Raw genomic sequence first — 24,878 nt, 5'->3', positions numbered from 1 at the left:
CAGTCCTCTGTGACCACCTAGAGGGGTCGGATAGGGAGGGTGGGAAGGAGACGCAAGAGGGAGGAGATATGGGGATATGTGTATATGTATAGCTGATTCACTTTGTTATAAAGCAGAAACTTAACACACCATTGTAAAGCAATTATACTCCAATAAATATGTTTAAAAGAAAAGCAGCTGCCTGGGAAAACCTTCTGGATGTCATTTGTGATAGCAAGAGACAGGAAAAATCTTAAACCTGAATTTATGGAAAGGGTGAGCAGAATTATAAAACACTTTAGTTACAAGAGTTCAGATGCCTTTACTACAAACAACGGCAGATTCAATACCAAGGTACACCTTAGGACAACATGTGGTATTTGATTCACTACATTCTTGACGCTATTATGGTACACTTTTGGGAAAACAGGTGGTCTCTGAACTTCAATGACTTCCCAAAACAGTGACTTAGACTACCAAAGGAGCCTGCAAATAGAGCAGCTTTTCAAGAAATCCAGAATGATCTGCTTAAAACACAATCCAAAGATCAAGAATCAAGCTATCATGTAAGGAGTTAAATAGGTACTGAAATGGTCATTATGAGCTAGCTTTAAAAAAGAGAACCTACATTAGAACTGTATGTATGAATACAAAAACAATCCCCAAGATACATTGTTAAATTAAAAACACAAGGTATGGAAGCTATTTGTACAGTATGCCAAGAACACAAGGTATGGAAACTAGTTGTATAGCATGCCACCAATTATTTTAAAGTAAATACGGACAGCAGAACTAAATTCTATACATTATATACATGATTTATGTCTTATGCTTGTATATCCATAGAATATTCTGGAAGAATACTCAAGAAATTGATAACAGTTGTTTCAAGGAAGAGGAATCAAACACAGGGATGGGGTGGGAGGATGACATTGTTCCCACTCTCTTCTTTTACTATTTTCTTTCTTTTATACAAGTAGTATGATTACCTATCCAAAACAGTTAAATAAATAGGACCCCACTTACTTGCAATTTTGGATTTAACTTCTGAAAATCTGAAAGATAAAAACCAATGATGAGGTTCATTATCTGTGACAAATGTACCATAGTAATGTAAGATGTTAATAAAAGGAGAAACTGGTTTTGGGGGTACATAGGAACCCTCTATACTAAATGTCGTCAGAAAAAAAGGAAGGAAGGGGGGTGGGAGGGATGGGAGGGAAAGACAAAGCCAGAGGGGAGAGAGTACTGATAGTAGGAAGCATGCCATGTAACGAAACTGAATTTGGGCGATCCAGATGGGGTCTCTGGTTCTCACTTAGGATATTCACATTGAATAACCAATTCCCCTACCCCCTTTAAAAAAATTTTTTTTTTGATGTGGACCATTTATTTTTAAAGTCTTTACTGAACTTGCTATAATATTGCTTCTGTTTTATGTTTTGGTTTTTTGGCCCAGAGCCATGTGGGATCTTTAGCTCCCCGACCAGGGATCAAACCTGCACCCCCTGCATTAGAAGGCCAATTCTTAACCACTGGACTACCAGGGAAGTCTCACCAATTCCCTTTTAAAGGGAGGAATTCTGTATGAGGCATTAACAACCCAGAAAGCCCCAACAACTGGGTTATTGTCCCCTATTCATATTCACCGGCATCTTAAATTCACTTGATGTTTGTCTATTTTCCCCTCAGTTGGGATTTCCTCATATGACTTCCACTATTGTTACTTAAAGAAAAACAACTATAAAATAAGCATATACAAATGAGTTATTTTAAAACTAGAAAATAAAATAGAAGCCATAAAAAGGACCCAGCAATGTGCCTAGCATTCAACCTCTGCAAATTCAAAAACTAAAATATCACACACTACCACACTAGAACTTTTTTCAAATCATAAGTATCCAGGGGGAATGCACAACATGGAAAATTAATGTTGAGAGATCTTATGTAATTAGTTTGAAAAGACAGGAGAGTGGCTGGCAAAAGAGATGCCAAAGACAGATGAAGAAGCTAATAATTTAAAGATCTATACAAAATGGATATCAAGGTCACAGTGGATCACAGAGTATGTTAGGCCATACTGATCTTTGTGAAAAAATTAAACTTGATTAGGCTATATATTCAATTCTAAGCCTTCATAGGCTAAAACAAAACTGTAAGAGAAGCATGTAATTGAGAAGCAGGAGAAGATGAGTATATGCCTCTGTGTTTGTAGGGGTGGGAGACAGATGAAGCCAACAATTATGATGCACTTATTGTGAGCCACACATTTTACCCATTTAAGTAAATGGTTTAACTCTGAAATAAAGTTAAAGAGAGGTTTTTTGTGGGTGACATTAAAAATCATTGCTCATAATGCTGGACAAGTATGAAATTATTAATAATAGCTAAATGATAGATGATTATTACTGCTAATCCTTTATGATGATACAAAGTTCATAGTAAAATAAGATATATTTGGGGGCAGGGAATTCACTTTCACTCTATGTTTGGGACATAATGGACAAGCTTTAAGTATAGCAATACATTTACATTCTACCTGTACCTCAGGATTTTCAAGTATTACCAAAAGAATAAAATACGTATATTATCTGTTAAAAGGGAAGACATTTTTTCCAGATATTTAAATGGGAGAACCACTGTTAACAAGATTTTATTATAAAGTCTGACATTCCATGAACTAAAGGAAATCATGAAAGAATTTCCTTCTCAGTGAAGTTTCTTTTAGGATGAAACCATTAATACCTAACTTAGCAATGGCCCTAGGGCCTTGCATCTAAAACAGGACTTCTTAACCTGAAGTCCCTAAGAAGGAGCCTACAGATAGGCTAAAGGGTCTAAAACTCCATGAAATTGTACACAACAGCCTGTGTATCTGAATTTTTAAAGGAAATTTCATAGCTTTCACCAGCTTTTCAAAGGTGTCCAAGACCCCTAAAAGCTTAAGAATTCTCATGTAGACAGAAGAAAAAGGAGCTCAAGAGCCCCATGTTTAAACTTTCTCTGTCCCCTTCTAGTCTGTTTATCAGTTCAAAAAAAAAAAGAAAATTCAAAATCTTACTCCAATTTCAAAATTCTCCATCAATTTTTTTCAAAAGAAAAACATAAGATTGAAATTATTTCAAGATATATCATTAAATTTAGTTGTTAAGATACCACATTTTTTTCAATCAGCTATTACATACTGTACCTGTACAAAGGCAGTCCTCAATAAGTTCTTGTGGAATTAATGAGCAAAATCATACAGGAAAAAGTACAATTTTATTCTATACACTACACCATATACCCAAATTAGCTCTTGAGAAATAAACTTGCCTATCAAAAGGTAACTCTTGGGCAATTAGGTGCAACTTCTGAATGATGTCTGCTGCCTCCTTTATCTATTAAAAAACAAAAGCAATAATTTTAAAAAACCTTTATACATATCAAAAAAGTTTTATATTTAAAAATAGTAATATTCTTCTATGTATGCCCACAGACCCTCACCCAAACAATTTTCTTTAAAAAACACAACAAATAAAATCTTATGAGCAACAGGAATACATCTGGGGTATCACCAATAATGAGTCAATAAAACATAAACATTTGTCATTATTGTACTAAAATCTTGTGATTTTATAATGCCACAATCCATTCCCAATGAAACCTGCAGTTCAAGTTTACTGCGAATAAATTCAAATCATTGACTGCTGAAAGCAAGTTTAAGTATCTTCTGAGTTTTTGAAACAATAAACAAGATTTATGAAAATAATTCAGATCCTACTGCTATATAAATCCCATTTTAAGTGAAGAAAATAACAACAAAATGCCTGTCATTTAATGAACATATCAAGTTATAAAACTTCTTATAAAGCAAAGATTAAGTGTAATATGAAGTTTCTAGAATGGAATATGGTACAGAAATGTTTGTACTTATTCAAGTTGTGGAACTAAAGGATTTAGGCAAGGGGTCCAAAATTCTTAAAATGCAGACATTTGTGCTTATTCACACTAATGTATAGGGGAGTTACATAATGTTTACTTTTTAAAACAAATTTCAAATAAGTATTGAGTTTTATTATGGCACACCTTTAAGTAAATGATTTTATGATCATTCACTTTCTTTTACACTAAAAAAAAAAAAGAGAGAGAGAGAGAGACTCATACAAACATGAAGAGCTGAGAGTACTCATGTGAAGTCTGGCAAGCAACTGTGGAAAACAAAAGCAGGACCAAACGATATTGCTGTTTCACCCAACAATAGTGAATATACATAGCATTACTGCTTCAGTTACCTCTTCTCTCCTAGTCAGCATGTCACTGTCATTTTCAGTTACCAGATGCTCACGCTAGTCTACTGAACATGGGCACAGATACCACTGCATTATCTCTTTTCACCATGCCATTTAGTTGTACTAGCAATGTCCACCCTTTTCTCCTCACCAATACTCCCTTCAGAAAGGACCTACATACATGTTTTATGTTCCTATCAGGAGTTTGTTCTTGTTGTTTTCAGAGATGAAGTCCCCATTATGGAGTGTTTGCAAACTTCACTTAATATAGTAAGAAGTATAGCAGAGTAAATAACACTTGATTTTATGGAATTCCCACAGGTAATTATTTTATAAAAAATGTTTCAAGCACAAGTAGCTCTTAAGGTCATCCATCAGTTGAAATATACTATAAAAGTACAGAAGCTTTCAAAACCACAATCTAATAACTTGCTTACATCTGCTACTGATGTTAGGGTAAGGTGAGAGACCACCCATGCTAACAGGTTAAAGATAATCAGGGCCATCAGGCATTATCTACATGAAGAACATTAAGTTGTGATGCTAAGAAGAGGAAACAACTAACATGCTTTGTAATGACAGTGGTAAGAGGGAATATTTACTATGGCCATAAAACAGGATTTTTTCCCCAGAGAAGAAAATTAGAAGATTCTGAGAAGCAAAGATTTTAAAAAAGCAAAAATGACTATGGAGCAGGAAGAAAAAGGAAAAAGATGCGTTATCTTTTCGCATTCTAATCCCTTCCACAATCACACACCTCCCTAACTACATGGGTGATTTCCTTTTCTTTCCATTGGGAAGGTGGCTGGCACACAGTGCAGAAATTGAGATAGTTATAAGTTTATCTAATAATTAGCAATCTAATACCACATATGACGTTCCTAAGTGTAGTTAACTGTGATAGTACCAGGCCAAAAGTAATGATTCAACAGTAACCCAAAACTTATGGGAGATATGAGAGAAAAACAAGACAATTGGGAAAAGAGGACAAGAGTATAAAAGGAACAAGATGAAAGAAAATGGGATATGGTAGAGAGTGAAGCAAAGGAGAGAAAATAAGAGGAAGTAGCTTAAGCACTGTTAGCTCTACTTGCTCTTCAAAAATTACAGACAGCTAGTGACCAAGTGAATGAAGTAGCAAGAATATGAAGGTTTTTTTCTTCTTCCTTCAATCAAAATCTTAAAAATTAAGAGACAATAGTAATACCACAAACTACACAATTACTTGAGGATAATTAAAATGTTTAAAGAAAAGTGTAAAAAACATAACTTCATTATGCAAAACATTACAAGCAATACAAATCAGGATAAAAATATGTGTAATCAGTCAATTTTAAAATATTTATTTTTCTCTAGATTCTAAATGGCTGCCTTGAGCTGCATCAAATAAACAGACCAACTCACATTGGGTAAAATATCTGCATTTTGTTTATAACAAAACATAAATATACTCTACAATCCAACAGGTATAATCCAAGGTAACCCAAGGTATAAGACTTGAATTATATACAATTTTATATATATATAAAAAATTTTATATGTATAAATATGTACTCCTATAATACATTAGAAATATGTAGGTTTATATTTAGGAAACATAAAATAAAAGCATTCCATAAACTATCCTGAAAAACAGTTCAGTGTTCAAGCCGTGTGTGTGTGTGTGTGTGTGTGTGTGTGTGTGTGTGTGTGTGTGTGTACACACTATTATATATAAAAATCACGTGAACATATAAAAGCTAGATATTGCCAGGATTTTACAAGTGTTTAAGTATGATAATGTTCTTGATGTTAATCTTATCAGTCCTACTTTATATTACAAATATATTCCTAAAATTCATTATTTAAAATACTGCCTTTTCTTTAGAGGAGTTATCTCTACATATGTAACCATTCCTTTCAAAGATCTCTAAAAATTATAAATTCTATACCCCCATATAGTTCCTACTCACAAAAAAAATGTGTTGCTTAATTCAAAGTGAACTTCAGTACTACTGAGTTTTTAAAATTCCACTATCTGAGATATCCCATGGAGTACACTCAGAAAAATTCTGGAAGACTGTATTCAACATATTAGTGGACAATGTCACTATGTGCATATACCATCCATAAGAATGTCTATTTTTTTCATGCATCTTGATTTTTTTCCCCCAAGGGGAAGAAAGTGAGCTAAATAACCTCTTCCAAGATTGTAGAGCAGCCAACACCATGCAACCTTAGACTAGGATTAAGTGACTAGTGCTATGAAAAAGATTAACATAAACAATTAATTCAGATTTTTCTATTCTCTTTGATCCAAACTATGCTTTAATTCTTTGTAAAAGATCTTTATTCAAGTAACAAAAATTAGAAGCCCTGAATTCCTTGCACAGAAAGATACTTCAGCTTGTCAATGAATTAGGTCAGACCACCCCCTCACCCAATGGAATGTGACTATCAAATTCTGTTAATATTAAAAGTCAGTTATGAAAAAGAAATATTTATAAGAATAGTTACCTCAACATTTCTAAACCATACAAATTTCATAAACAAAAATTCTAGGCAATCCAACTAAAAATTTGAATATATATACTCAATCATCAATCTGTACACAAGTGTACATTTCAGAATAAAGACTTTTAATAAGACAGCTACTCAGTGATTTGAAGTCTGACTCTGGAAAGTAATAACTGCAGTTCATAATTAGAGCATTGTTATTAATGCTATAATCTGCTTTTATCCTTCTGACAGTGCTCACCTTTTCAGAATCTGTAAAAACATCAGATTTCAATTCTCCATCTAGAAACTCATTAAAGTATTTCATCAATTTCTGAGCCTCTACTGCCCGTTGTCTGGGTGTGTTTACCCCCTCCAACTGGTCTCCAAGGTGACAGACCTTGGTTGCTACATAGCTGATGTGCTCATCTAGTTCTTGGAAATGTTGGAAGGCAACCTAGGAAAAATGTGAACAAGCATAAAATACAATCAGTGAACCCAGATTAACTACTAATACTATCATTATTACCAAGGGGAATCTGCATTAGAAGTATTTGGAATCTTTCACCTTAAATACTTAAAAACACATTCTCTATCTTATATTGTAAATTACTGACTTTATTATTTTCTAACAGTTATACATGCTTAAGTGAAGGAATCTAAACATATGAAATCTGAGCAGAAATCAGCTTTCTAACCCCTAACACTAAAGAACAAACAGCCCCTGGGAGGCAGCAATGTTAAACATGCTCTTCTAACTACATTTACAAAGGGCAATCAAGTTCCACATCAGGTCCAGGCTGTGAAAGAGGTTCAGAGGTTCCAGATTAAGTTTAGGACCTAAGAATGGCTAAGAAGCTTGGCCTACTTATCCCAGAGTCAGTCTAGAGATCTAGTTTTACTCCCAAATGGACTGAGGAAGAGTTCTGCACATGCTTTTCCCAGTTACACCAGCATTCTCATTAGGGTATATACCTCATGACTTTTGTGAAGCTTCCCAGACCAGGTTTCCTCTAGGGAAAAACTTCATCCAGGCAATAGTTGGTCTGGTATTATTATTTTGCTTTATGATTAAATGAGAATGCAAATAAATACCTAAATATCCAAGCTGATCATGACCCCCTAAAAATACAGGTCTACTGAATTATCATTCTTAAAAGTTTGCACTGTTAAAGAGGAAGCAAGGACCACACTGTAATGGATACCACCCCATCCTAAGGGAGCACTGTGATCCCAAACCAACACTCAGTAGGCAAGCAAGTGCACCAAGAGTGCCTGATAACAATTCATTAACATTTTATCCCATGAGATAGGAGCAGTATAAAGAAAGCTCAACAATTACTGTTGCATTAGATTTTTTTTTTTAAAACGGAAAACTGAAAGGAAATAAAGATATTAAAGCTTGTATAAACTATTCACTATTTAACTAACTGTTTACCTGATTGCTTTTCTGGAGCTCTTGCACCTTCCTGGCAAATTCCTTAGCTTCTTTCTGACACTGTTGCTCTAGTTTCTCTACTTTCCTTTGAATCCTTTCATCCATTATCTGGAGTTCTTGAATATGATTTACAAATTCTTCTAATAATCTAACAAAGGAAAATTAGAATATGCATCAATCCATCTATAATGGATCACTAGGAAGTGACCAGTTCACTTATAATTGTAAATAAAGTATTAGTGAGCATTCCTTGAGGTAAGGATGAACATGTTAATTTTCTCTTCAGCATCCTGTTAGGGATTATCTCTGACATAAATGAAAACCTCATAGGGAGTCTCCATTAACCCCCAGAATTGAAACCAATTTTATAGAAATAGTTAAAAAGGTAAATCGTACTATATAAAAATAATACTGTGCATTCCAGGGTGTGGTGAATTTTTGTTCCCCCAATTTACAACGATACTTAAAACAACATATTTAACGTGTTTTATTTTAGAGGTATAGCCAGCCATTTCTAATTTATTACTAATTGGAGAAAATATTAAATTCTCATAATACAATAAAATCCCTTCCCCCATATCACTTAAAGTCCTTCTCTAAAATAAAAGAAAAAAAAAATCTCAAACTTCTAATGCTTCTTCCTTTTATTGGCCAGTTGTTAACTCCCTTTACATGAATGTTGAAAGGAATTCCAACAGTCACCTCTATTCCAGACAAAAATTTGTACTAGACTGCACCTATGAAAAAACGATTTTTACTTCACCTTTTAGGATCAAAAGCTTCAGGTCCCCCTCTAGAGCCTCCTCCTGGGGTTCTCCATACAAGACGTTCAATATACTCATCTGCCACAAAAGGCTCCTAGTTTACAAAATAAATGTTCCTTTAAAAAGTTTCACAGGCCATGACTTAATACTACTTACAAAAATGAAACAGTTTATACCATGTGAGAACTTAAAATTAAATGACTAATTAAATACATCTGTATTATTAAAATGTACAGGCTTTTTCAATTAAAAAAAATCTTCAATAAACAAATTACTTAATGAAAATTAGTATATTAAAATATTAAAGAGTATTATGAGCAGGAACATACCAAAGGAAAAATGAGGAAGGGATACAAACAATTTACAGAAGAAATACAAATGGCCAAGAAACATGAAATATATACAGCTTCACTAGTAATCAAATAAGGTCAAGTTATCACTTATTTTTTTCTTCTTTTTGCCTCACAAACTGACAAAGTTTTTCTTTTTCCTTAATTATAATATGCATACAGGAGAGGGTAAGCTGAAATTCACTCTTATTATTGTTAGAAATGTTAAAAGGTACTTTTAAGGTATTTTTGGAGGACAGTAGGTAACATTTTGGTAACATCAAAGTACTACAAATGCTCATACCCTTTAACCCAGTAATTCTACTTTTAAAATTCTAAGGGAAAAAGCAGATATGAACACAAAATTTTTGTATTATATATAACACTGAAAAATTATTACACAAATATTCAACAAAATCATTATTGAAAAATTATAGTAAACTTATAGGATGAAACAATTATGTTCCTATTAAAATCATGTTGTAAAAAAATTTAATGAAATGAGGAAAAAATGCTCATGTATAATATCTGATATTAAATAAGCAGGATAGGACCTCCTTGGCAGCGCCATGGTTAAGAATCCGCCTGCCAATGCAGGGGACACAGGTTTGAGCCCTGGTTGGGGAAGATCCCATATGCCGCAGAACAACTAAGCCCGTGTGCCACAACTACTGAGCCTGCACTCTAGAGCCCGCGAGCCACAACTACTGAAGCCCGCACGCCTAGAGCCCATGCTCCACAACAAGAGAAGCCACCGCAATGAGAAGCTTGTGCACCACAACAAAGAGTAGCCCCCGCCCGCCACAACTAGAGAAAGCCCACACGCAGCAACAAAGACCCAACGCAGCCAAAAATAAAAAATATTTTAAAAATTTTAAAAATGAAAAAGGATAAAATTTTCTAAACTTTCCCAGAAAAAAAAGAATTATAAAAAAATAATAGGGCTTCCCTGGTGGCGCAGTGGTTGAGAGTCTGCCTACCAATGCAGGGGACGCGGGTTCAAGCCCTGGTCTGGGAGGATCCCACATGCTGCGGAGCGACTGGGCCCATGAGCCACAACTACTGAGCCTCCATGTCTGGAGCCTGTGCTCCGCAACAAGAGAGGCCGCGATAGTGAAAGGCCCACGCATCACGATGAAGAGTGGCCCCCACTCGCTGCAACTGGAGACAGCCCTTGCACAGAAACGAAGACCCAACACAGCCAAAAATAAATAAATAAATAAATTTTAAAATAATAATAATACCAGAGTAGAAGGCCCAATCAAGAAAATAAACATTCAAATGTTCACCATCGGCTGACAATGCATTTTTTAGACTAATACACACTAATTTACGTATTTTCCATATTACCCTCTTTCATACAAATAGATATCATATATTGCCTCCCACTTAGCATGTAACTTAAACTGATAGCATTCACTGGCGATTCCAGTTTGAATTCTTCTTATCCTCACCATCTAAACCTTATGCACAAGGAGCTATTTGTAGTTTCCCAAAGTTACTATTAAGTTTTATACAGCAGTGAAAACAGAGTGATTTAAATCTCAGCTCTGCTCAACACTGCTAATCATCAGGGAAATGCAAATCAAAACCACAATGAGCTACCATCTCACACCTGTCAGAATGGCTAGCATCAAAAAGAACACAAATAACAAACGTTGGCCAGGATGAGGAGAAAAGAGAACCCTCCTACACTGTTGGTGGGAATGTAAATTGGTGCAGCCACTGTGGAAAACAGTATGGAGGTCTCTCAAAAAACTAAAAACAGAACTGCCATATGTGGAGCAATTCCACACCTAGGTATATATCTGAAAAAAAACAAAAGCACTAATTTGTAAAGATACATGCACCCCAGACTTCCCTGGTGGTGCAGTGGTTAAGAATCCACCTGCCGATGCAGGGACACGGGTTCAAGCCCTGGTTCAGGAAGATCCCACATGCCACGGAGCAACTACGCCCATGTGCCACAACTACTGAAACCTGCGCACCTAGAGCCCATGCTCCGCAACAAGAGAAGGCACCACAATGAGAAGCCCGCACACCGCAACGAAGAGTAGCCCCTACTTGCCGCAACTAGAGAAAACCCGCACGTAGCAATGAAGAACCAACGCAGCCATAAATAGATAGATAGATAGACAAATACGTAAAGTTAAAAAAAGATACATGTACCCCAATGTTCACAGAAGCATTATTTATAATTGCCAAGATATGGAAGCAACCTAAGTGTCCATCAACCAATGAATGGATAAAGAAGCTGTAGTATATTATGATGGAACACTACTCAGCCATAAAAAAGAATGAAATTTTGCCATTTGCAGCAACGTGGATGGACTTGGAGGGCATTATGCTAAGTGAAATAAGTCAGACAGAGAAAGACAAATACTGTATGAAATCACTTATACGTGAAATCTAAAAAATACAAGCTAATGACTATTACAAAAAAGAAGCACACTCAGAGATATAGAGAACAAACTAGTCGTTACCAATGGGGTGGAAGGGGGGCAATATAAGGGGGGAGAGTGGGAGTCAGAAACTACTGGGTGTAAGACAGGCTACAAGGATGTATTGTACAATGCAGAAAATATATCCAATATTTTGTAATAACTGTAAAAAAAATTAAAAATTCAGATTTATCCAGGTGCTGACACATTTAAAGATTAAATCCTAAGGATGAGTTAGATATCCTGCAAAGTAAAAATTTTGGCCCTCCAATATACAATTAACTCATTTAGCAAACATATTTATATAATCATACCTGTAGTCTACCTCACTTCTCTTGAGACAAAGGGTTGACATGTCTAACAATTCTTAATTTACATACATAAATTGAGAAACAATGACTCAAAGAAATTTGTTTAGAGCTACTTAGAACTTTAGAAAGTCTGATAAGCACATGAAATACTTCTAAATTATGATAAGATGGTGATGACAGCTGATTTTTTTAAGTGTTTATCATGTGCCTAGCATTTTACAAACTTAATCTCATTTAATACGTACTTAACAAGTCCATGAGGTAGGTTCTATTAATGTTGATTCATTTTATACCTGAGAAATTATGTGATACAAAAGGTTATTTAATCCAAGATCACATATGCTTATCTGATTTCAAAAGTTCAAGCCTTCACTTCTGGTAAAATAAACAGTTTTTTCTTTAAAAGAGGTTAAATTTATTTAGGAAGTAGTAGCTCTTCAAAAGTCCACAGTACTAAGGGTAAGCTGGGACAAAGTGAGAGAGTGGCATGGACATATATACACTACCAAATGTAAAATAGATAGCTAGGGGGAAGCAGCCGACTAGCATAGGGAGATTAGCTCTGTGCTTTGTGACCACCTAGAGGGGTGGGATAGGGAGGGTGGGAGGGAGGGAGATGCAAGAGGGAAGAGATATGGGGACATATGTATATGTATAACTGATTCACTTTGTTATAAAGCAGAAACTAACACACCATTGTAAAGCAATTATACTCCAATAAAGATGTTTAAAAAGTCCACAGTACTTTCATTAAATTATATAGTAATCGTGCTCCTTTTCCCTGTCATTTTTTACACATAGATACTTGTATAAATACAGTACTTAATAATCTTAGTTCTCATGTGTGATTTTTTGTTTGTTTTTTTGTTTTTTTGGTCACACCATGCGGCATGCAGGATCTTAGTTTCCCGACCAGGGATCGAACCCATGCCCCCTGCGGTGAAGCACAGAGTCTTAACTACTGGACCGCCAGGGAAGTCCCAGTTCTCATGTGTTATTAATTTCATTTATTAGTTACTGAGAGTAGTTTCAGTTTTCAATTCAACATGTTACACTGTTCATTAATCTCAACAAACCAGTTTTATTAAATTATATGTCAAAAAACTTAAAAATCAACAGTATTATTGACAGTGGAAAAAAAACAAGCATTTTTTCATATGAAATATTTTCAATTTTCTCAAAATACAGTATTCCTTCATTCAACAAATATTACTTTAGAGCCTACTACATGCTACTCACTATTCTATATATTCTGAAGGGCAGAAGAAAAATCTCTGCTCCACTGGATTCCAGGGAGGAGAGTAACAGACAAATGAGCAGATATATGAAAATGTAATAAGAACTATGAAGAAAGCTAAACAGGATACAGACGGATGGATAAGAGTGGAATTATTTTTGGTAGAAGTGATCAGGCAATGCCTCTCTAAGAGAGTAAATTTTGGGCTTCCCTGGTGGCATAGTGGTTAAGAATCCGCCTGCCAGTGCAAAGGACATGGGTTCGAGCCCTGGTCTGGGAAGATCTCACATGCCGCGGAGCAACTAAGCCTGTGTGCCACAACTACTGAGCCTGCATCTAGAGCCCAAGAGCCACAACTACTGAAGCCTGTGTGCCACAACTACTGAAGCGCACACGCCTAGAGTCTGTGCTCCACAAGAGAAGCCACTGCAATGAGAAGCCCACGCACCACGACAAAGAGTAGCCCCCGCTCACCGCAACTAGAGAAAGCTCGCATGTAGCAACGAAGACCCAAAACAGCCACAAATAAATAAATAAATAATTTTTTAAAAAAAAGTAAATTCTGAACAAAGAACTAAATGCAGCTAAAGAATAAGACATCTGGGAAAGGAATGCTCCAAGTACAGGGAACAAACTTAGTATGTAAGTAATGACAAGAGGCCAGTGTGACTAGAGCACAGTGAGTGAAGTGGAAAATAGTCGTAGATGAGATCAAGAGAGGTGGTGAGAATCCACAGCTTGTACTAAGGTCTTGAAGGATGTACTATAACATATTCCCCATTATCGACTGAAGAAAAGGCCAGGTTCCCAGGAGGAAGGACTCTGCAATATGCTGGCAAATATATGCAGTAATGATTCTACTATTCCTTCCCCCAAAAGCAGTTACAACAATTTAGTTGAGTAACTATATACTAGGGAAAGAGGAATACTCAAACTTTTTGAAGTCTGTTGTATACAGGGTCCTAGCTGACATTCTTGATTGACTCAAAGCACCATGGACTCAAGAGACATATGGGAGGAGGACATACGGGAGCCAAGTAATAAACATATCCCTAGCCAAAGTCAAGCTAACCATCAGTCCAATGGGCCATTAGCCCAACTAGTGGCCATTTCCCCAGTTTGCAAACCTTTAATAGGAACAGACACACTTGATAGCCAATGCAACTTCCACATTGAGTCCTTGGTTTACAGAGTAGGAACTATTATGGTGGGGAAGTCCAAAAGTCTCTGAAATTGCCCCTCCCTACTCAATGTAGTAACCAAGTGGAATGGCAAAAATTAGTGCCACTCTTAAAGCTCTAAAGCAAGGATCAGGAAATTTTTTCATAAAGGACTAGATAGTATTTTAGGCTTGAGAGCCACAGAGTCTTTGTTACAACCATTCAACTCTGCCTACATAATACAAATGTAACCACAGGCAACACATAAACAAATGGTCTAGCTATGTATCAATAAAACTTTAAGAACAGGCAGGTATCCCATGGGCTGTAAATTTGCCAATCCCCATCTAAAGGATACAGGGGTAATGTTACCTATCATTTTCTCATTTAATTCATCAGTCTGGGTTTTGCAGAAACCAGACAAATCCTGAAGGATGACTACCTCAATAATCAACCAAAAAGTAGCTCCAGTTACATCTGCCATGCCACATGCAGTACCTCCCAGCCCCATGCCATATGGCCAATGATTTAGCTGATACATTCTTTTCTATCCCTACCAGCAAAGAGGATCAGACAACAGTGTACACTTACAGTTTTGCTTCAAGGCTGCGTGAACTCTCTTACCCTCTATTATAACATGATCTGTACTGTATCGACATTCTGCAGAACATCTTACTGATTCCTCATATGAAGTGACATCATGCTAATTTGGCCAAATGAGCAAGAACTGGTTAGCACACTGGGGAAGCTTGGTAAGACACACATGCTCTGGAGACTGAGATGTATACTCTATAAAGATTCACGGGCACAGCGTATCAATAAAACTTTTAAGGTAGACAGGGGAGGCTGGGACATCGCATCCAAAGTAAAGGACAAACTATGGTACCTTGTACCTCCACCACAAGGAAGGACACATAACACCTGGTAGGCCTTTTCAGCTTCTGGAGCCAACATATTCCACACCCACTCTGGCACATATATCAGGTAACACAAAAACAGAAAAGGGATCTGTGGAAGAGGGGGCCATACAACCAAGCAGACCCAACAGTATTAAAGAAATCAGCATTTACTAAAGTATTAAAGAAAATCAGTGCCAAGAAACAATGTCATGTGGAGTTATAGCAAGCTCCAGTGGGATAATCACAACACAGATCCCTAGATTGTGAAGGAAGAGCATGCCATTTGCAGTAGAATTACATATCTTTTGAGGAACAACTCCTAGTACGCTTCTGGACCCTGGAAGAGAAGGCACCCCTGACCACAGGACACGAAGTGACCATGCATCCAGAATTATAACATGACGTGTGTTCTAACAGACTCCCCAAGTGGACCTAGGAACTATCCATCATAATATCGAAGTAGTAAACCCAGGATCAAACATGAACAGAACCACAAAGCAAACTGCATAAGCAGGTAGCCCAAACTCCCATGTCTTCCACTACTATCACACTAGCATCCTTCCCTCAGTTCACATGTATGGCCTTATGGGAATCTCTTACAACCAGATGATAGAGAAGGAAACAGCATGAGCTTCGTTATGAAGAGTTGCTTAAGCATGTGGGTGCCAAATGAAAATGGACAGCAGCTGCAATTACAACCTCCCTCAACAGTGGCCTTGAAACTCAGTGGCAAGAAAAAAAAAAAAAAATCCTCCCAAAAGGCAAAGCTTTGGGAAATACACCTGGTCATCCTCTTGGATGGACAGAAAACTGACCTTCAGTTAGAATATATATGGACTCACAGACAATGGCAAAGGGCCTGGCTATCAGAGGAAAAAGACTGGAAGAAAGAGAACAGGAAAGTCTGGGGTACAGGCATGTGAATGGATACATGAGATTGGGCATGAAGTATGAAGATCTTAGTACCACATGTTAACATTCACAAGAAGACACCAACCAAGTAAACAAGATGACTCTGCCAGCTGACACCAGCCAGCCTCTGCCCAGCATTAGCATATTGCACACATGAACAGAGAGAACACAGGTCAGAGATACGGCCCCAACAGTATGAGGTCCTACTTAGCAAGGCTGATCCATCTACTGTCAAAGCCAAAGATCTAGCTTAAGAGTGACAGAGACCAACTCTGAGCCGCTAAAACAGCCCTATCCTTCAAGTAGGTTAATCAACCATGTGGTAGCAAGTTGACTACACTGGGCTCTTTCCACGCTGGAAGAGTAATTCATTCTAACAGGAATAGAAACATTCCAAATTGAGTTTGCCTATCCCAGAGGAAGTGTTTGTTCTCCTGGCACAGGATCTCACATATCAGACCATGGGACCCATTTAACAGCAAAGGGGGTGACCATGGAATCAACTGGTCATATCATAAATCATACCACCCAGAAGCTGTCAGTCTGATAGAGCACTGAAAGAGCCTGCTGAAGGTATAACTGAACTACCACTACCAGTTCAGAGACAATACTCTATAAAGATGGAGCACTATCCACCAAAATGCAGTATACATTCTGAATTTAAAACCTTTATATGATGCTGTGTCCCCAAAAGGAAAAACACATGAGCCTGGGAACAAGGAATAAAATCAGAAGTGGCCCTGCTCATCATGACTCCCAATTTGTTCTTGCTATTCCTGCAATTCTAAGGTCTACAGGGTTAGAGGTCTTAATCTCCAAAGGAGGAATACTTTTATATGGGAACATAATTAAGAGTCCCAATAAACTATAACTGCAAGTGTTGCCTGGGCATTTGGCTGCTTTTATCCAGGGAATAAAAAAGAAGAGGAGTGACCATCTTTGGCAGGGCAACTGACATCATCAGAGGGAGGCAGGGTGGCTACTATACAGAGGGGGAAGGGAACAATATGTTTGACACACAGATCTCCTTGTAAGGATCTTGTGATACTCCCTCGACCAACTCTGAGAGTACACGGACATGTGCGCAACCCCGGCCTAAGAAGAGTACGGTAACCAGTTAAGCCACCAAAAGCAGCAGACATACTAGCTGAAGGTGAGGGGGAGTTGGAACGGAGAGTAAAAAATGGAAAGTGATATCAGTTGCAACCTGAGACCACATGCAACAGTAGGGGCCATAGTTATCCCACTAACCACCTTCTAATTTTCCTCCAGGATAAGAACCCCAACTGGAGTTGAGGAGCTACCCCCCAAATGTATGTGAAGACATGGAGTCTAGTGGCACAGGGGTGGTCTGTGGTGGACACGTATCATCCAGATCTCCCTTCAAGAAGGGTCTTGCTCTAGCTGCTAGCAGTGCTGTCAGCACAGAACCTTCACCTGGCAGTATTTTCAGGGATCCACTCAGCTGCAGAGAGCCACTTCACTCAATGTCATACTTTTCTCAATGTGGTCTATATCCAATGACTACATAAGATGGGGATATAAAGGCCTGACCACTTTGGTAAAAAGCAGGACAACTCTGATAGGTAATTTTAGTTCCAGATCTTCCCATAGGGATCATCACCATTGTCACTGGGCCAGCACTGTACTGCTACTTCTCCTAAAGCCCAATCTTGCTTCTTTACCCTGTCCTTTCACATGTATTTATCCCAAGGTTACTTTCTAATAAATATTCTGCACACTAAACTCTGTCTCAAAGTCTACTTCTCTGAGAAAACCTGCAACACTGTACTAGTCTAGTCAAGAGATGCTAATGACTCAGATGAAAGTGGCAGTAGAGGGGGTACTGTGATGTGGCCCGGCTCATGACATTTTAAAGACCGTACCCATACAAAGTGCTGATGAATTGGATGTGGGGAGAAATTTTAAAAGGGAATCATATTACTCATAGAGGTCTGGAGCCTGAGCAACTGTATGAATGGTAAGTGGTGCCATTTAGTGAGACTGGGGAAAGAGATGGAAAAGGGAGTAGGGATTTAAGAGTTCTATTCTGAATATGATATGTTGAAGATGCCAATTAGATATACAAATGAATATGCAGAGCACAGTCAGAAAAATAAGTTTGTATTACAGGGAAGAAACTGGCATTAGATATAATCTTAGAGTTATTTAAAACCTCAGAACAGGATGAGATCATCTAGGAAGAAGGGCATGCCAACATGTAGACATAGAAGGAGGAAAGGGATCCAACAAAAGACAAAGTAAAGGGGAGGAGGAAAACTTAGGAGACAACAGCATCCTGGAAGCAAAGTTCAGGTTTCATCTTCAGAAAGCAATCAAATTATCAACAAGAGTTTAAGATAAATCAGCTACTGATTCCAATGGAATGGAAGTTCCAAAAAAGCAAAAGCAAAACAAAACCTCTGCTACTTATAAAACCAAATAAATCCCAATAATTTACTTTCTAATACTTAGCATTGCTGCAAAGGCATTTACAATGAGAAAAAGATAGTCAAATTAACAAATTCTCCAAGACCTCCAAATGACGAAGTCTTCCTAAGAGGATTCTCAAAGATACCTGTAAACAATTACCCCAAAAATCTTTTAGAATTTCATGAACCTGACAAAGGTATATCTCAATCTGTTTTTCTGTAGTAATTAAAAGCAAACCGCCAAAACAAAAACAAAAATCTAAGTATGTACTACAAAGATACTATCATATTAAATTCAACTTTACATAATTGATTACTGTGTTGATCTATTAAACTGATTTCCTATTCTTCACAAATGCTACCAATTGTAATAAAAACCTGGGGTTTGCGGTCACTTCTATTAAAAATTAAGACATCAAGCCCTTGTACAGGAACATAAATTCCTAATTTAACATTGTTTCCTTGAGAAAATCCAACCAAACGTTTATATTTTCTTATAGTAGCCTTCCCAAAAATAGATCCAATAAAATGTTACAACCACCCACAAACTCAAAGAACCTATAATATTTTCGCTTGCTTGGATTAAAAAATAAGGCTCAGAGGATTTCAGAGAGAAGTATTTCTGTGTCCTATTAAACCAACTAACAGGTGGGTTCAAGTACTTCCTATATAAGGTGCTTTTCTTAAATTCATTGTGCAGACCACTGCCAAACTAATCTTTAAAATACTATTCCCTTTTAGTCAGAAACTTTCCTATGCAATTCCTAAACTATGAAGTTTACACTCTTAAGTCTGCCCTTTTAAGTTCTTATATTACACTACCTAACCAAATTGCTTTGCACCCCAAAATGAACAGGTACACTACCAGCAGCCTCCTCTAGTCTTCTTTTCAAACCCATGCTACTTCTGCTTCCTTACCTGTGACCAGGTAACTCAACCCACAAGGATACTTATGGGGAAAGGGTTCTTTCCCTAGATGATCTCCACTGATTTCTTCACTCTTAACCCCTTATGAGGCTTAAAAATTCAAATGCCAACACAGAACAATATATTACTGCCATTTTGTCATTTATTGTTTTATAGTAACATTTGTAAGTTTTTCTTTTCTCCACACTTAAACTGAAAGCAAAGGCAGGATTTGTCATACACTTCTCTTGCTTTTCAGCTGTGGTCAATAGAACAATGTTGAGCACACCATAGATGCACAATAAATCAAACCACTTGTTATTGGGGACATGGCCAAATCCCCTGCACAGGATCTTGAAAATCAAGACTTGCTTCATAGATCCAAAACCAAAAAGGCAGGACCACCACCCTCCACTCAAGAAATTAAAAATAGGCATTCTATGGTAGAATCCAAGATTCTACCAGAAACCAAATATGAACTTTATGCAATTCGGGCACTGGAACTAAATGAATTTTATCACATTTGGCTCTACTTTTTAACCACATTTGATTTGATTTTCATGAGACTATGTGTTTCATGGTGGATTTAAATGAATTACATTTACTGAATATTGATTCTTTTGAAAAGCACTACAAACGTTTTGTTTCGTTTCAGACTAGCAAAATGGGATTCATCCTACCCATGGAAAGGTAGAAAGAAAGCACACACAAGACAACTAAGAGACTAAGTGATAAGCATACTAGGAGCATCTTCTGTTCCAGTGGTCTTCAACACTGGCTCCTGACACAGACATCCTAAAACTCTTGTAATTTCCTGAGTGACAAAGGTGATAGGAGTGGTTTACACAGAACTCCTAAATCCCTTGGAATCTCCTGGGTAACAGGAGCATCTTTTGTCCTACTGAAGCAACTCTTGGTGAGCTCCTGTATGGGAACTGGTCACCAGAAAGATAAGCATGATTAGAAGCCTGCAACTTTCAGCCTCACCCCTTATACTCCGGGAAGGGGAGAAGAGCTAGAGATTGAGTTAATGATTATGCCTACATGATGAGACCTCCATAAAAATCCCTAAAGTGTGGGGTTCAGAGAGCTTCCAGGTTGCTGAACACATCAAGGTGCTGGAAGGGTGGCAGCACCCAAGAGAATGGAAGTGCTGCACTCCTTCCCTATATCTTGTCTTATGTACCTCTTCCATCTGGTTGTTCCTGAGTTTTATCTTTTTATAATAAACCAGTAATCTAGTTAGTAAACTGTTTTCTTGAGTTCTGTGAGCCGTTCTAGCAAATTACTGAATCTCTAAGAGGGAGTCATGAGACCCTCCAATTTATAGCTGTCAGTCAGAAACACAGGTGACAACCTGAACTGCAATTGGTATCTGAAGTGGGGGCATTTTTGTGGGACTGAGCCCTTAACTTGTGGGTCTGATGCTAACTCCAGGTAGACAGTATCAGAATTAGAGTGAATTGTAGGACACCAGTCAGTGTCTATTGGAAAACTGAACTGAATTGTTGTGGAAGAAAATCCCCACACATCTGGTATCAGAAGTGAAGTAATATTGAGAATAGTGGTAGCATGTTGAGAGAAGAAAGAGTTCTTTTTTTTTCCTTTGACTCCAACTAGATTTTTAACTCAAACCATCTTTTAACTCCAGTACCTGGAAGGATTTCTGGCCTAGGGTAGCTAAGGTAAGGTAAGCTAAATGTTTACTGAATGAATACATTTTCTCATATACATGATACTGTAATTGGTGGCTAGGTTCCACAGACACTTGTTTAATAGCTAATATATCTAAAACAAGTAGCATTTCAGCACCCTGAAGGTAAAGGAGTGTTCCTTACTTGTATATCTCATGTTCATTAAACATATTTAACTAGTTAATTGAACAAGAGAATAAGTCTTTTTCAGTAAGTCTGCTTAAATAGCTTTTGTTACTTAGTTTGTAAATCTAAGAGACATAAATATGTTTTCACGCAAACGTGTTCTTAGCTATTCAAATTCTAATCTGGAAGTCAAATAGCCATTGTCACCACAGTCAAATTACATGACCTCAAACACTATTACCAAGACATCTACGTTTACAAGAAAGAAAAAAAAAATCAAATTCCTAATCCTGGCATTTAGGACCTCTACAATTAAACCCCAATTACCTTACATAGCACTCTTCTTCGTTCATGCTATATTTCAGCTAAAATGAACTCTTCCCTTGTCTCTGGGGTCTACAGTTACCTCGTTTTATATCTTGACTTTTATGGTCTTGTCTGCTTTATACATATATATATATATAATTATATATCTATCTTCTCTCCCCTTATTTAACAGTACAGGCGAGTTCTATATATAATTCAACATTTTCCAAAGTATGTTCCATAGAATTCACGAAATTAACAGTAGAAAGTAAAACAGTCTAATGGTCAAAAAAGTTTGGGAAATGAACTTCTTAGAATATTTAACATACTAAAGTATACTGTAAATCTCTAATGAAACAAAGCATGCCCATACCCAAAATTTCCTTGGGTTCTGAACCATTTGGGTTTTTTGCAGCACATCTCATAGGATTAATATGTATACAGTACACCCTTTGAGACATGCAGCCTCATTAACTTAGTAGGTACTCAACAAATATTTGGTGAATGAATGGGTAACAAGACCCTACTTAACAAGAACTTTCCCATAAAGGCAGCTTGCCCAAGCAGAAGAATAGCCATTGTCTCCAGAAGAATTACAGGAGAGAAAAATAGCAAGTGAGAAGGGAGTACAATGTTCTCAGTAGTGCAGTGAAAAGAGAGGAATACTTATGACAACAGAGAAAAAATTTACTATCCCCGCCACTTTTTATATATAGAGGACATAATCCAAACCACATAGGAATTCCTGTTTAGAATGTCCAATCTGAGGTGATCATTTAGAAACACTGCAGACAGAACTTTTAAACCATTTCTGTCAACTGAGGAAATACCCTGTAGTTTGATTTTGTTGTATGAAGGTGTTTATGTTAAAAAGGAAGTCTCACAGGACCAATAAGAAGATTTTAAAAGAAACAGGATTAACACTTATGAAATTTCATGGATTTAAAACATAATTTTGTATTGATTTAACTTGTTTTTCAATGTGAAAAAATTAAAACACAATTCAGTTTATTGGTGCATTAAAGCCAGGATGCAAAAACTAAATATCCTTAACTACATCCTGACCTCTGTTTTCCACAGTTCTCCAGCTGTGACTAAGAAAGGGAAGCAAGAGAAAAAGCACCCCCTGACTTATCCTACAACCTAGGTCCTAAGGCAAAAGCAACAGGAAATGGCGGTGACAAACGAAGTTTGGTTTTTGTTTTCTTTTTTTCCTTCTCCCTCTAAAGCAAAGAGACCAACTTTTCACTTAGGGATGAAAACTTATTCAAGAGTAGAATCCACTGTAGGGATGAAAAGATAAATACACTTCTTAATCATGACTATTAACCTTTAATTGTAACTATTAAGGTAATATGCTTTTATCGTTGCTGCGCGCGGGCTTTCTCTAGCTGTGGAGAGCGGGGGCTACTCTTCATTGCAGTGCAAGGGCTTCTCACTGCAGTGGCTTCTCTTATTGCGGAGCACAGGCTCTAGACACGCAGGCTTCAGTAGTTGCGGTGCACAGGCTCAGTGTTTGTGGCTCGCGGGCCCCAGGGCGCAGGCTCAGTAGTTGTGGAGCTTAGCTGCTCCACAGCATGTGGGATCTTCCTGGAACAGGGCTCGAACCCATGTGCCCTGTACTGGCAGGCAGATTCTCAACCACTGTACCACCAGGGAAGTCCCTAAGATAATATGCTTTTAATTTTGATGAAACAACAAACTACATATGGTCAGGAAAGAGAAAGTCACATGAGTTAAGATCCATAAGCATGTTCAAGGTCGTTCTATGAACACTGTGGACACAGGACTAATCTGTCTCTATCATCACTGGTAAGTGAATATTACCTGCTATCATAACTGGAGTCCCTGAGTTAACTTAAACCCTAATTTAGTTTAACTACTTTACTAAATGGCAAGACCCTAGAAAGCTAAATATACTACAGATATTTCTCTACCCCCTCTCCTTCCCCCATGGTGGGGGCAGGGGGAACAGAAATCAAATATATTTTCAAGGAAGTATACGTGGACTCATGAGATCAAACACTGAAAGAAAAAAAAGACAACTGGGAATGTCAAGCAGGATCCATAAGCCCAAAGGTTAATGCCTTCTGAACTGTATGACAAAATAACATTTTCTATTAATAGCCGGCTGGTCCCATATCTCATTATATTAAAGGCTTCAAGTTCATAAATTGTTTTCTACCTTTACAAAAATGTGAAAATAAAACAAGGAACTACAGAACTACTTAGTATCTTGCTCAGGAACACAAAGTAAAAAGCTTGTAGCAAAAAGAATGTCTCCCTGCTCCTGTGTCAATCAATAAACAGATGGCACAATTTTGGAGTTAGAGAAATTAATGTAATAATATATCCCTACACTTAAATCTGAGGAAATGTAATTAATATTTCCCAATTCTTTCTTACAATTATATTCCTTCACTCATAAATTACTATTTTATTACAACTTATTATAAAAATGGCATATACTATTCCTCAATAAATGCATTATCTATCCAAAAGTTGACAGTAACCCAAAATAGTTAGCTAACAAATGAAAAGTTCCCAGTTGTTATAGAAACTGTGGCATTCAAATTTTAAGCCAAGAAAACAAACAAAAAACCAAAACCTGCTGAATCTCACGCAGAAAAAAGGATCCAACTTTCACTTATGGAGAAATTATCTATTGTCAACTGCAGTCTTCTTAGTTATTTCTTACACTTTTATTATTCAATATGAAACACAAGCACACATCAGAAAGGTTCTTCCTTCCCCTTCCTTCACATCTTAGTTTTCATTTCTGTCACAAAAGAAGATCCCCTACACGCTGTTAGGTGGTCTAATTAGAATTTTCCTATTCTATTATCTCAAGCACCACAGCTTCTCACGCTGGATTTCCCTAAACTGAATTTTAAGTTTTAGAGACTGAAAACGGTCCAAGAAACACATTAGAATCTCATCATCTCACGCGTTAAGGATTCTTTTTTTAAAAAAACATCTTTATTGGAGTATAATTGCTTTACAACGGTGTGTTAGTTGCTACTGTATAACAAAGTGAATCAGCTATATGTATACATATCCACTCCCTCTAGCGTCTCCCTCCCACCCTCCCTATCCCACCCCTCACAAAGCACCGAGCTGAGGGGGATTATAATACACTTCAATTCCTCAAGACCCGAACACAAATGTTAATTTTAGTTTTGACTTCCTTCAGTCGGA

At 37.2% G+C, this 24,878-nt stretch overlaps 1 protein-coding gene across 5 annotated transcripts in view; it reads right to left on the bottom strand.

Annotated features, from left to right (window-relative positions):
* The window catches only part of EXOC5 (exocyst complex component 5), a 59,894-nt gene that overhangs the window by 34,134 nt on the left and 882 nt on the right, over positions 1–24,878 (bottom strand). For all 5 annotated transcript variants that reach the window (XR_010839543.1, XR_010839542.1, XM_059059493.2 and 2 more), the window contains exons 2-6: positions 8,927–9,021; positions 8,164–8,311; positions 6,988–7,182; positions 3,295–3,359; positions 1,006–1,034 (exon numbers count right to left, since the gene is read on the bottom strand). Coding sequence is in view for 3 of the 5 variants with exons in the window: in XM_059059493.2 (XP_058915476.1) it covers positions 1,006–1,034; positions 3,295–3,359; positions 6,988–7,182; positions 8,164–8,311; positions 8,927–9,021 (532 nt within the window). In the remaining 2 variants the exon portion in view is untranslated. The remainder of the gene's footprint in view (positions 1–1,005; positions 1,035–3,294; positions 3,360–6,987; positions 7,183–8,163; positions 8,312–8,926; positions 9,022–24,878) is intronic.

The sequence above is a fragment of the Kogia breviceps genome, chromosome 3 (assembly GCF_026419965.1).
Source record: "Kogia breviceps isolate mKogBre1 chromosome 3, mKogBre1 haplotype 1, whole genome shotgun sequence".
Lineage (NCBI taxonomy): Eukaryota > Metazoa > Chordata > Mammalia > Artiodactyla > Physeteridae > Kogia > Kogia breviceps.
The sequence above is the reverse complement of the archived record's forward strand: the minus strand, read 5'-3'. Positions and strand labels throughout refer to the sequence as shown.